The 14,168-nt window shown below is 40.0% G+C and overlaps 2 protein-coding genes across 32 annotated transcripts in view; one reads left to right on the forward strand and one right to left on the reverse strand.

Annotated features, from left to right (window-relative positions):
- The window catches only part of LOC139762987 (uncharacterized), a 492,364-nt gene that overhangs the window by 409,563 nt on the left and 68,633 nt on the right, over nucleotides 1-14,168 (forward strand). The gene's annotated exons all lie outside the window — the stretch shown is intronic.
- LOC139762984 (uncharacterized) overlaps nucleotides 1-14,168 on the reverse strand; it is a 326,805-nt gene that overhangs the window by 45,387 nt on the left and 267,250 nt on the right. For 17 of the 30 annotated variants that reach the window (XM_071688481.1, XM_071688503.1, XM_071688508.1 and 14 more), the window contains one exon: nucleotides 2,323-2,482. The exons of 3 other annotated variants lie outside the window; for them this stretch is intronic. Coding sequence is in view for 3 of the 27 variants with exons in the window: in XM_071688510.1 (XP_071544611.1) it covers nucleotides 7,474-7,575 (102 nt within the window). In the remaining 24 variants the exon portion in view is untranslated. Of the gene's footprint in view, nucleotides 1-2,322; nucleotides 2,483-7,473; nucleotides 7,627-13,072; nucleotides 13,212-14,168 lie in introns of those variants that run through there. 10 more of the 30 variants (XM_071688501.1, XM_071688487.1, XM_071688480.1 and 7 more) reach the window with 6 other exon arrangements.

Genomic DNA, 14,168 nt, shown 5'->3' on the forward strand with positions numbered 1-14,168 from the left:
TGCATGTTCAGGCCCTGATCACACAAAATCTTTTTCGCTCCATCTTTCCACCTCCAATTTGGTCTCACATTTCTCCTCGTTCCCTCCACCTCTGACACATATATCTTATTGGTCAACCTTTCCTCACTCATTCTCTCCATGTGCCCAAGCCATTTCAAAACACCCTCTTCTGCTCTCTCAACCACGCTCTTTTTATTTGCACACATCTCTCTTACCCTTACATTACTTACTCGATCAAACCACCTCACGCCACATATTTTCCTCAAACATCTCATTTCCAGCACATTCACCCTCCTGTGCACAAATCTATCCATAGCCCACGCCTCGCAACCATACAACATTGTTGGAACCACTATTCATTCAAACATACCCATTTTTGCTTTCTGAGATAATGTTTTCAACTTCCACACATTCTTCAAGGCTCCAAGGATTTTCGCCCCCTCCCCCACCCTATGATTCACTTCCGCTTCCATGGTTCCATCCGCTGCCAGATCCACTCCCAGATATCTAAAACACTTTACTTCCTCCAGTTTTTCTCCATTCAAACTTACCTCCCAATTGACTTGACCCTCAACCCTACTGTACCTAATAACCTTACTCTTATTTACATTTACTCTTAACTTTCTTCTTTCACACACTTTACCAAACTCAGTCACCAGCTTCTGCAGTTTCTCACATGAATCAGCCACCAGCGCTGTATCATCAGCGAACAACAACTGACTCACTTCCCAAGTTCTCTCATTCACAACAGACTTCATACTTGCCCCTCTTTCCAAAACTCTTGCATTCACCTCCCTAACAACCCCATCCATACACAAATTAAACAACCATGGAGACATCATACACCACTGCCGCAAACCTACATTCACTGAGAACCAATCACTTTCCTCTCTTCCTACACGTACACATGCCTTACATCCTCGATAAAAACTTTTCACTGCTTCTAACAACTTGCCTCCCACACCATATATTCTTAATACCTTCCACAGAGCATCTCTATCAACTCTATTATATGCCTTCTCCAGATCCATAAATGCTACATACAAATCCATTTGCTTTTCTAAGTATTTCTCACATACATTCTTCAAAGCAAACACCTGATCCACACATCCTTTACCACTTCTGAAACCACACTGCTCTTCCCAATCTGATGCTCTGTACATGCCTTCACCCTCTCAATCAATACCCTCCCATATAATTTACCAGGAATACTCAACAAACTTATACCTCTGTAATTTGAGCACTCACTCTTATCCCCTTTGCCTTTGTACAATGGCACTATGCAAGCATTCCGCCAATCCTCAGGCACCTCACCATGAGTCACACATACATTAAGTAACCTTACTAACCAGTCAACAATACAGTCACCCCCTTTTCTAATAAATTCCACTGCAATACCATCCAAACCTGCTGCCTTGCCGGCTTTCATCTTACGCAAAGCTTTTACTACCTCTTCTCTGTTTACCAAATCATTTTCCCTAACCCTCTCACTTTGCACACCACCTCGACAAAAACACCCTATCTGCCACTCTATCATCAAACACATTCAACAAACCTTCAAAATACTTGCTCCATCTCCTCACATCACCACCACTTGTTATCACCTCCCCATTTGTGCCCTTCACTGAAGTTCCCATTTGCTTCCTTGTCTTAAGCACTTTATTTACCTCCTTCCAGAACATCTTTTTATTCTCCCTAAAATTTAATGATACTCTCTCACCCCAACTCTCATTTGCCCTCTTTTTCACCTCTTGCACCTTTCTCTTGACCTCCTGCCTCTTTCTTTTATACATCTCCCACTCAATTGCAATTTTTCCCTGCAAAAATCGTCCAAATGCCTCTCTCTTCTCTTTCACCAATAATCTTACTTCTTCATCCTACCACTCACTACCCTTTCTAATCAACCCACCTCCCACGCTTCTCATGCCACAAGCATCTTTTGCGCAATCCATCACAGATTCCCTAAATACATCCCATTCCTCCCCCACTCCCCTTACTTCCCTTGTTCTCACCTTTTTCCATTCTGTACTCAGTCTCTCCTGGTACTTCCTCACACACGTCTCCTTCCCAAGCTCACTTACTCTCACCACCCTCTTCACCCCAACATTCACTCTTCTTTTCTGAAAACCCATACAAATCTTCACCTTAGCCTCCACAAGATAATGATCAGACATCCCTCCAGTTGCACCTCGCAGCACACTTTTATGGTTAGAAAATATTAGGAAATAGTGGAACATTCCTCCAGAAAAATTAGGAGGTTCCTTATCCCGTTCCTATGCCCAACTAGATCAAAACAAGACCATTATGTAGCAGAAAACCTACCACTAGTTAGCACTCCAGAGATCGTTCCTGCTATGGGACTTCCACGGGTGGTGAAGACATCCACTTCCATGTAGTTTGCACGCCAACTTTCCTGTACATTCTGATCTACACCATCTAGTAGGAACTCCCGGGTTATGCTGTCTAGCGAGTGGCCATTCACCTGCAAAGTGAAATGCTTAACCAAAAGCAACCAGATACTATTGATTATATTCCTTTACCTTTCCAACTGGAGGGATGTCTGATCATTATCTTGTGGAGGCTAAGGTGAAGATTTGTATGGGTTTTCAGAAGAGAAGAGTGAATGTTGGGGTGAAGAGGGTGGTGAGAGTAAGTGAGCTTGGGAAGGAGACTTGTGTGAGGAAGTACCAGGAGAGACTGAGTACAGAATGGAAAAAGGTGAGAACAATGGAAGTAAGGGGAGTGGGGGAGGAATGGGATGTATTTAGGGAATCAGTGATGGATTGCGCAAAAGATGCTTGTGGCATGAGAAGAATGGGAGGTGGGTTGATTAGAAAGGGTTGTGAGTGGTGGGATGAAGAAGTAAGATTATTTGTGAAAGAGAAGAGAGAGGCATTTGGACAATTTTTGCAGGGAAAAAATGCAATTGAGTGGGAGATCTATAAAAGAAAGAGACAGGAGGTCAAGAGAAAGGTGCAAGAGGTGAAAAAGAGGGCAAATGAGAGTTGGGGTGAGAGAGTATCATTAAATTTTAGGGAGAATAAAAAGATGTTCTGGAAGGAGGTAAATAAAGTGTGTAAGACATGGAAGCAAATGGGAACTTCAGTGAAGGGCGCAAATGGGGAGGTGATAACAAGTGGTGGTGATGTGAGAAGGAGATGGAGTGAGTATTTTGAAGGTTTGTTGAATGTGTCTGATGATAGAGTGGCAGATATAGGGTGTTTTGGTCAAGGTGGTGTGCAAAGAGAGAGGGTTAGGGAAAATGATTTGGTAAACAGAGAAGAGGTAGTAAAAGCCTTGCAGAAGATGAAAGTCAGCAAGGCAGCAGGTTTGGATGGTATTGCAGTGGAATTTATTAAAAAAGGGGGTGACTTGTATTGTTGACTGGTTGGTAAGGTTATTTAATGTATGTATGACTCATGGTGAGGTGCCTGAGGATTGGCGGAATGCTTGCATAGTGCCATTGTACAAAGGCAAAGGGGATAAGAGTAAGTGCTCAAATTACAGAGGCATAAGTTTGTTGAGTATTCCTGGTAAATTATATGGGAGGGTATTGATTGAGAGGGTGAAGGCATGTACAGAGCATCAGATTGGGGAATAGCAGTGTGGTTTCAGAAGTGGTAGAGGATGTGTGGATCAGGTGTTTGCTTTGAAGAATGTATGTGAGAAATAGAAAAGCAAATGGATTTGTATGTAGCATTTATGGATCTGGAGAAGGCATATGATAGAGTTGATAGAGATTCTCTGTGGAAGGTATTAAGAATATATGGTGTGGGAGGCAAGTTGTTAGAAGCAGTGAAAAGTTTTTATCGAGGATGTAAGGCATGTGTACGTGTAGGAAGAGAGGAAAGTGATTGGTTCTCAGTGAATGTAGGTTTGCGGCAGGGGTGTGTGATGTCTCCATGGTTGTTTAATTTGGTTATGGATGGGGTTTTTAGGGAGGTGAATGCAAGAGTTTTGGAAAGAGGGGCAAGTATGAAGTCTGTTGTGGATGAGAGAGCTTGGGAAATGAGTCAGTTGTTGTTCGCTGATGATACAGCCCTGGTTGCTGATTCATGTGAGAAACTGCAGAAGCTGGTGACTGAGTTTGGTAAAGTGTGTGAAAGAAGAAAGTTAAAAGTAAATGTGAATAAGAGCAAGGTTATTAGGTACAGTAGGGTTGAGGGTCAAGTCAATTGGGAGGTAAGTTTGAATGGAGAAAAATTGGAGGAAGTAAAGTGTTTTAGATATCTGGGAGTGGATCTGGCAGCAGATGGAACCATGGAAGCGGAAGTGAATCATAGGGTGGGGGAGGGGGGTGAAAATCCTGGGAGCCTTGAAGAATGTGTGGAAGTCGAGAACATCATCTCGGAAAGCAAAAATGGGTATGTTTGAAGGAATAGTGGTTCCAACAATGTTGTATGGTTGCGAGGCGTGGGCTATGGATAGAGTTGTGCGCAGGAGGGTGGGTGTGCTGGAAATGAGATGTTTGAGGACAATGTGTGGTGTGAGTTGGTTTGATCGAGTAACTAATGTAAGGGTAAGAGAGATGTGTGGAAATAAAAAGTGTGGTTGAGAGAGCAGAAGAGGGTGTTTTGAAATGGTTTGGTCACATGGAGAGAATGAGTGAGGAAAGATTGACCAAGAGGATAATATGTCAGAGGTGGAGGGAACGAGGAGAAGTGGGAGACCAAATTGGAGGTGGAAAGATGGAGTAAAAAAGATTTTGAGTGATTGGGGCCTGAGCATGCAGGAGGGTGAAAGGTGTGCAAGGAATAAAGTGAATTGGAACGATGTGGTATACCGGGGCTGATGTGCTGTCAGTGGATTGAACCAGGGCATGTGAAGTGTCTGGGGTAAACCATGGAAAGTTCCGTGGGGCCTGTATGTGGAAAGGGAGCTGTGGTTTCAGTGCATTATTACATGACAGCTAGAGACTGAGTGTGAACCAATGGGGCCTTTGTTGTCTTTCCTAGCACTACTTCACACACGAGGGGGGAGGGGGTTGTTATTACATGTGTGGTGAGGTGGCGATGGAAATGAATAAAGGCAGACAGTATGAAGTATGTACACGTGTATATATGTATATGTCTGTGTGTGTATATACATGTATACGTTGGGATGTAGAGGTATGTATATTTGCGTGTGTGGACGTGTATGTATATACATATGTATGTGGGTGGGTTGGGCCATTCTTTCGTCTGTTTCTTTGCGCTACCTCGCTAATGCAAGAGACAGCGACAAAGCAAAATAATAATAATATAATATATATAAACATTCATTAAACATGTCAATTTTGGCACTTGTCACCACGAACGTTAACTTAGGTCAAATTTCAAAAGCTCATCTTCATTCAATACAAATATTTTACCTAATTTTACATCACAAACCAAATCTTGACCCATATTTTACACAGCCCTCACTAATATCATCCATCACTCGGATCTTTCACAACAATTAACACTTCCATATACTTTCTCCATTTGTTAATACTCTCAAAAACACACCACAATACCACTGAAAATCACTTCCCCTACACATCTAAATTAATTACTGATAATAACTCTTATTAAACATGTCAATTTTGGCACTTGTTACCACGAACGTTAACTTAGGTCAAATTTCAAAAGCTCATCATCATTCAATACAAATATTCTACCTAATTTTACATCACAAACCAAATCTTGACCCATATTTTACACAGCCCTCACTAATATCACCCATCACTCGGATCTTTCACAACAATTAACACTTCCATATACTTTCTCCATCTGTTAATACTCTCAAAAACACACCACAATACCACTGAAAATCACTTCCTCCACACATCTAAATTAATTACTGATAATAAATCTTATTAAACATGTCAATTTTGGCACTTGTCACCACGAACGTTAACTTAGGTCAAATTTCAAAAGCTCATCTTCATTCAATACAAATATTTTACCTAATTTTACATCACAAACCAAATCTTGACCCATATTTTACACAGCCCTCACTAATATCACCCATCACTCGGATCTTTCACAACAATTAACACTTCCATATACTTTCTCCATCTGTTAATACTCTCAAAAACACACCATAATACCACTGAAAATCACCTCCTCTACACATCTAAATTAATTACTGATAATAAATCTTATGTGCTACATTATCATCTTAAAAAGACCCACTTCCAGAACTTCATACATTTTTGACATCATTCATTCATTGAACATAATATTACCAATGTAATACACCTACTATACAACTAATAAAGCATGTTTTTATGTCTGCTTCAATTACATCTGTTTTTCACTAACTTCATACTCAAACCTCACATTTCCCATGATGTACACACCCCTAACTATTTTAAAACTATTCTCAAAAATTTTAATTTTAAAGTCTTCTTACGCATCTTTTAATTAACGAATACACTAGCATGGTTCATTACAAATATATTATGACAAATTAATATCTAAAATAAAATTAACTGCTGATATATATATATATATATATATATATATATATATATATATATATATATATATTCAAATGATACAACTTTTCGGTTTTCTTATATTCCTATCTATTCATTCATTACGGTCTAATAAACTAATATAATGTGTAATATTTTATGTGTGACCTCAAATTATATTACAAATTATAAATCCACTTACACATGCCAGCCAGCCAGCCATTAACCGGCTCCATTCTAGAAAAATGTCGAGTCAAAAATCTAAATATTACTAACAACATACCAAGGAAGCAGATCCTATCACCTTCCTCACTACAAATATGTACATTCCCTACATACAGCCTCTGACCTACATATTATCCTATTACATACCACAAACTCAATCAAAATAAAAAAAATAAAAATAAAACAATTATTCCATTATAAATATTTCCCATGATGGAAATTCCACCTTTAAATATATAACTCGACTCAAAGTGCTCATTACTCGTTGAAGATCAGGGAAAACGTAACCCCAAACACCTTCCCCACAAGAAATATGTACATTTTCTACATACAGCTTCTGGCCTACATATTACCATCTCACATGCCACAAACTGGCTATTAAAAGAACAATACATTTAAAAACCAATTACTACATCACCTGCAACATGCACATGATGGAAATTCCACCATTAAATAAATAACTCGACTTAAAGTGTTCATTACTCGTTGAAGATCTGGGAAAACGTAACCCCCATAACGCACACAACTCACTCCTGACCCATTGCCTTCTAAAAACAAAACACAAATACACCAAACGCCACAACCCTTATCTATTTTCACAACAATAAAATGTAAAATACATAAATAGAACCATTTTCTCCCGACGCCGAAACCACAATCCACCATTTGCCTCCCGGGGATCACTACCATCCCCCAAACCCCATCCACTTTACCCTCTGCCCTACGCTCTATTATAACCGTAACCTATTAAATAACACTAATTATACTCAATAACAACTCATACTCATTACAACGTTATTTTTTCTTACCTCTAAGCACTTAATTACCATCCGAAAACACAAGATTTTCCAGGAGACGCCAAGTAGTCGCTGGTTATCTGTGTACCATCCACGAAGCAGCCGTGACGTCATTACAGAAACGTTCCCAGAGAAAACTGTGTTCTTATAGCGCTAACTCAACTATAATAGATATATCGTTTTTATTGTCGCAAATGGCTGATAGATGTTGTGGCCTGCCTACACCTGGTGTGGCCCGCCTACAACTGGTGTGGCCCGCATACACCACATGTGGCCCGCATACACCTGGTGTGGCCCGCCTACACCTGGTGTGGCCCGCCTACAACTGGTGTGGCCCGCCTGCATCTGGTGTGGCCTGCAAACACCAGGTGTGGCCCGCGTACACCAGATGTGGCCCGCCTACACATGGTGTGGACCGCGTACACCAGGTCTGGCCCGCCTACACATGGTGTGGCCCGCCTACACCTGGTGTGGCCCGTCTGCACCTGGTGTGGCCCGCCAACAACTGGTGTGGCCCGCCTACACATGGTGTGGACCGCCTACACCACATGTGGCCCGCATACACCTGGTGTGGCCCGCCTACACCACATGTGGCCCGCATACACCTGGTGTGGCCCGCGTACACCAGATGTGGCCCGCATACACCTGGTGTGGCCCGCGTACACCAGGTGTGGCCCGCCTACACCTGGTGTGGCCCGCCTACACCTGGTGTGGCCCGCCTACAACTGGTGTGGCCCGCCTACACCTGGTGTGGCCCGCCTGAACCGGGTGTGGCCCGCCTACACCAGATGTGGCCTGCCTACACCTGGTGTGGCCCGCCTACAACTGGTGTGGCCCGCGTACACCAGGTGTGGCCCCCCTACACATGGTGTGGACCGCGTACACCAGGTGTGGGCTACATGTATGGTGGGCTGACCCACTATCATGTTCAACACATTAACTTCGCCATCATTGGTCACACACACACACACACACACACAATCATCACAATGTTACCACTCATGTCTCTCCTCATGTTAGCCGAGGTCAACTTACTACCTCATGACATCATCATACCTCACATTAAGGTCCCGTCTTCTTGAACATCCAGCCTTCAAAAACGAAAATGTATTGTCTCACTTTACCTATTGGTATTATATACATATACAGTAGACAAGTACAACGGTAGACACAGTTATCCCTCCTAAATAAAGTCACTGAACAAATAAAACCATCGTGTGTGTGTGTGTGTGTGTGTGTGTGTGTGTGTGTGTGTGTGTGTGTGTAGGTAGAGTGGAGTCTCCTTGATGGACTTTGTAGTGAATTGTTAATGCTTCCTCTCAGCCATACCTACCTGACTTGTTTCCTAGGACGTATAAAGTCATACCCATATTTACCTGAACATGATACATATGGCTCCCAACTCAGCATTATTGTAACCACATACATCAAACGTTACTGCCATTCCCATGTAATGTCACACATCAATATCAGTACTATAAGGTCGTCACAAATATCACTATGATGAAATCACATAACATACATCACCTGAGTCATAAGGTCACATGATAAACATCACCTGAGTCATAAGGTCACATGATAAACATCACCTGAGTCATAAGGTCACATGATAAACATCACCTGAGTCATAAGGTCACATGATAAACATCACCTGAGTCATAAGGTCACATGATAAACATCACCTGAGTCATAAGGTCACATGATAAACATCACCTGAGTCATAAGGTCACATGATAAACATCACCTGAGTCATAAGGTCACATGATAAACATCACCTGAGTCATAAGGTCACATGATAAACATCACCTGGTTATACGACCTCGTCAGAGATATCACTAGATTCATAAAATCTCATCACATGTCACAAGGTCACATTAAGCACATTATTAGTTATAAGGTCACATCAAACACATCACTAGAGTCATAAGGTCACATCATACACATCACTAGAGTCATAAGGTCACATCAAACATCACTGGAGTCGTAAGGTCACATCAAATATCACTATATATATATATATATATATATATATATATATATATATCAAATATCATATATATATATATATATATATATATATATATATATATATATATATATATATATATATATATATATATATATATATATACATATATATATATGTATATATATATATATATATATATATATATATATATATATATATATATATATATATATATATATATATATGGTGAAATCGTACTTCAGTAGGAGTTCCTACACGCAGAGAATACATGGGAAGTATTCTTTCTCCCCTATTCCCAGGGATAATATATATATATATATATATATATATATATATATATATATATATATATATATATATATATATATATATACACATATATATATATATATATATATATATATATATATATATATATATATATATATATATATATATATATATATATTTTTTTTTCATACTATTTGCCATTTCCCGCGTTAGCGAGGTAGCGTTAAGAACAGAGAACTGGGCCTTAGAGGGAAATATCCTCACCTGACCCCTTATCTAATCCTTTTTTTGGAAAATTAAAAAAAAAAAAGAGGGGGGAGGATTTCCAGCCACCCACTCCCTCCCCTTTTAGTCGCCTTCTACGACACGCAGGGAATACGTGGAAAGTATTCTTTCTCCCCTATCCCCAGGGATATATATATATATATATATATATATATATATATATATATATATATATATATATATATATACATATATATATGTATATATATATGTATACATATACATATATATATATATATATATATATATATATATATATATATATATATATATATATATATATTATCCCTGGGAATAGGGGAGAAAGAATACTTCCCATGTATTCTCTGCATGTCGTAGAAGGCGACTAAAAGGGAAGGGAGCGGGGGGCTGGAAATCCTCCCCTCTCATTTTTTTTTTTCCAAAAGAAGGGGGTTGTTATTCCATGTGTGGCAAGGTGGCGATGGGAACAAATAAAGGCAGACAGTATGAATTATGTACATGTGTACATATGTATATGTCTGTGTGTGTATATATATGTGTACATTGAGAGGTATAGGTATGTATATGTACGTGTGTGGACGTGTATGTATATACATGTGTATGTGGGTGGGTTGGGCATTCTTTCGTCTGTTTCCTTGCGCTACCTCGCTAACACGGGAGACAGCGACAAAGCAAAATAAATAAATAAATAAATGATTTTGAAAATAAAACACTCAAGTAATGCTCAAAATCACACACTGTAACTCTTACTGTCTTTTCTAAACTTTATGTAGCAGTGAAGAACAAAATCACTCAATATCCAAAGCCACTTTCAATGCGTAGCTAAATGAGTAACTTCCTGTGGTTATAGTCGCTGGGATGGGTTAATATGGAAGCAAATACACACAGTGCTCAGCTTTCCAGCAACTGAATATAAACATGAAACCCAAACAATCACATATGACTGGAAAACATTAAAATTATGATAAATATTAGCTGCTATGTGAAATTAGGAGAAGATTTTATAGATTTTGCTTGATGTGATAAGATCACGAAATATGTCATATTCAATAAAAAAAAGTAACAGAAAAAACAGTGTATGCCTTAGTAATGTTCTAAGGAGCTGGTAAAACAATGTTTGGCAAATTTATTTTACAGCCAATCATCAACAATATGGTCTCACAAACTGATAGGCATCTTAAATAGCAATCGAATAAAGTTGAGGAACTATTTCTTCCTTATGAAATGAAGGAAAATCATAAACGAATGATAAAGCAACCAAGTAACATGTGATATAGGCCTGAACTTAATCGGGGCAAATAAGAAATTTGTGGTGGTACCATAAAGGTAACATAACAGCACGCATTTAAAGCAACATGTTGTTGACATTTCCTCAGGCAATGGTGCCACCTTATTGTATATATAATGTTTTGATGATATATATATCAAGAACAAGTCTGTTCAGTTCTACATATCTCTAGTGCTTCTGAAGCTACGTGGAAATGTTTCATTTACTCCATCCCCACATTTTCCATAATCTTCATCGCCCTCCCCACTATTACATATTCATTATCAATCCATTAATCTATGTCACTACGTTTCATCAATACCCTTCTAAAACACTTGCGCTGGGCATTAACAGCTAACTGACATGCTTTTCTTCCACTTCCATACGTTAGTTCTGTTGCGTGTTTATAAGGTCTATCATTACAAAAGAGTGAGGTACTACGTTTCACACATTAGATTCACGGCACCAATAATCCAAAGCTGTACAATGTAGCAACACCATCAAGTAAATGTATTTCATTAATATTTGTAAGGTTATCAGGTGGTGGCCTAAATCCAATGGGGGTCGAATGGTACTAATGAAGCTGAGGACAGCGGCCAGTCAGAACCATCAGCATCAACCAAGACAATAGTAAACTTTCATGTCTGTCTACATGAGGTTTTTCAGTCTGCATTGGGCAACATAGACAGTACCAGAGAGACTTAGTCTTAGAACAATAAAACTGGAAGGTGTGAAGAAATTTCTCGCTCAAAGGATGAAACTTGACGTCAACTATGGCATAAAGCCAAAATAACGAACTAACCTCAAGGTTTAGTTACAGTCAGCATTGGCCCTCCATGGATCCCCATAGGTATTAGACTGTGTGGTGACTGTTTACTATCGACTTTGTACTGAGTGGTGACTGTTTACTATCGACTTTGTCCTGAGTGGTGACTGTTTACTATCGACTTTGTACTGAGTGGTGACTGTTTACTATCAACTTTGTACTGAGTGGTGACTGTTTACTATCGACTTTGTCCTGAGTGGTGACTGTTTACTATCGACTTTGTCCTGTGTGGTGACTGTTTACTATCGACTTTGTCCTGTGTGGTGACTGTTTACTATCGACTTTGTACTGAGTGGTGACTGTTTACTATCGACTTTGTCCTGAGTGGTGACTGTTTACTATCGACTTTGTCCTGTGTGGTGACTGTTTACTATCGACTTTGTACTGAGTGGTGACTGTTTACTATCAACTTTGTCCTGTGTGGTGACTGTTTACTATCGACTTTGTCCTGAGTGGTGACTGTTTACTATCAACTTTGTCCTGTGTGGCGACTGTTTACTATCGACTTTGTACTGAGTGGCGACTGTTTACTATCGACTTTGTACTGAGTGGCGACTGTTTACTATCGACTTTGTACTGAGTGGTGACTGTTTACTATCGACTTTGTACTGAGTGGTGACTGTTTACTATCGACTTTGTACTGAGTGATGACTGTTTACTATGAGGTGCCGGTCGCACTTGGGGGCCCTTATTCCAAGTCTACATTCACAGGCTCATTTACCTACGAGCGGTTAGTTTAGGGTGGATTTGGACCTGGATGAGCGAAATGGATACAAATTAGAACTCAACTTGATTACGCTGGGTGACGTGTGGTTATGCCCGATCACTTTATAAGGGCCATGGAAGAACGGTGCCTCGTCAAGATGCAAAGACAGAAAACCACGACATCTACATTTCTTTAATAGCCTATGGCTTTAGTTCACTTACTACCTATATATCACATCACTCGCCATGTAATTTGTATTAAGAAACTGGAAAATAGATCCATTACCTTGGTCATTTTGAGAAGGGGATGAAATTCTCCGGCCAGCCAGCGTGTGTTGTTATGTTTGGGTCAGCTGGCCTTGAACGACGAGCCTAAATTATTTCTTTATTTATATATTACAATGATATAATAAACCGTCAAAATGTATCTATCAAGATTCTACAATTTATTTATTATAAGGAAAATGATAAAAAGTCCTTTGTATGGGTTATTTAGCTTTCGTCTCATTTTTTTTTTTTTTTTTTATACTTTGTCGCTGTCTCCCGCGTTTGCGAGGTAGCGCAAGGAAACAGACGAAAGAAATGGCCCAACCCCCCCCCCCCCATACACATGTACATACACACGTCCACACACGCAAATATACATACCTACACAGCTTTCCATGGTTTACCCCAGACGCTTCACATGCCTTGATTCAATCCACTGACAGCACGTCAACCCCTGTATACCACATCGCTCCAATTCACTCTATTCCTTGCCCTCCTTTCACCCTCCTGCATGTTCAGGCCCCGATCACACAAAATCTTTTTCACTCCATCTTTCCACCTCCAATTTGGTCTCCCTCTTCTCCTCGTTCCCTCCACCTCCGACACATATATCCTTTTGGTCAATCTTTCCTCACTCATTCTCTCCATGTGCCCAAACCATTTCAAAACACCCTCTTCTGCTCTCTCAACCACGCTCTTTTTATTTCCACACATCTCTCTTACCCTTACGTTACTTACTCGATCAAACCACCTCACACCACACATTTTCCTCAAACATCTCATTTCCAGCACATCCATCCTCCTGCGCACATCTCTATCCATAGCCCACGACTCGCAACCATACAACATTGTTGGAACCACTATTCCTTCAAACATACCCATTTTTGCTTTCCGAGATAATGTTCTCGACTTCCACACATTTTTCAAGGCTCCCAAAATTTTCGCCCCCTCCCCCACCCTATGATCCACTTCCGCTTCCATGGTTCCATCCGCTGACAGATCCACTCCCAGATATCTAAAACACTTCACTTCCTCCAGTTTTTCTCCATTCAAACTCACCTCCCAATTGACTTGACCCTCACCCCTACTGTACCTAATAACCTTGCTCTTATTCA

The sequence above is a fragment of the Panulirus ornatus genome, chromosome 45 (assembly GCF_036320965.1).
Source record: "Panulirus ornatus isolate Po-2019 chromosome 45, ASM3632096v1, whole genome shotgun sequence".
NCBI classification, from domain to species: domain Eukaryota; kingdom Metazoa; phylum Arthropoda; class Malacostraca; order Decapoda; family Palinuridae; genus Panulirus; species Panulirus ornatus.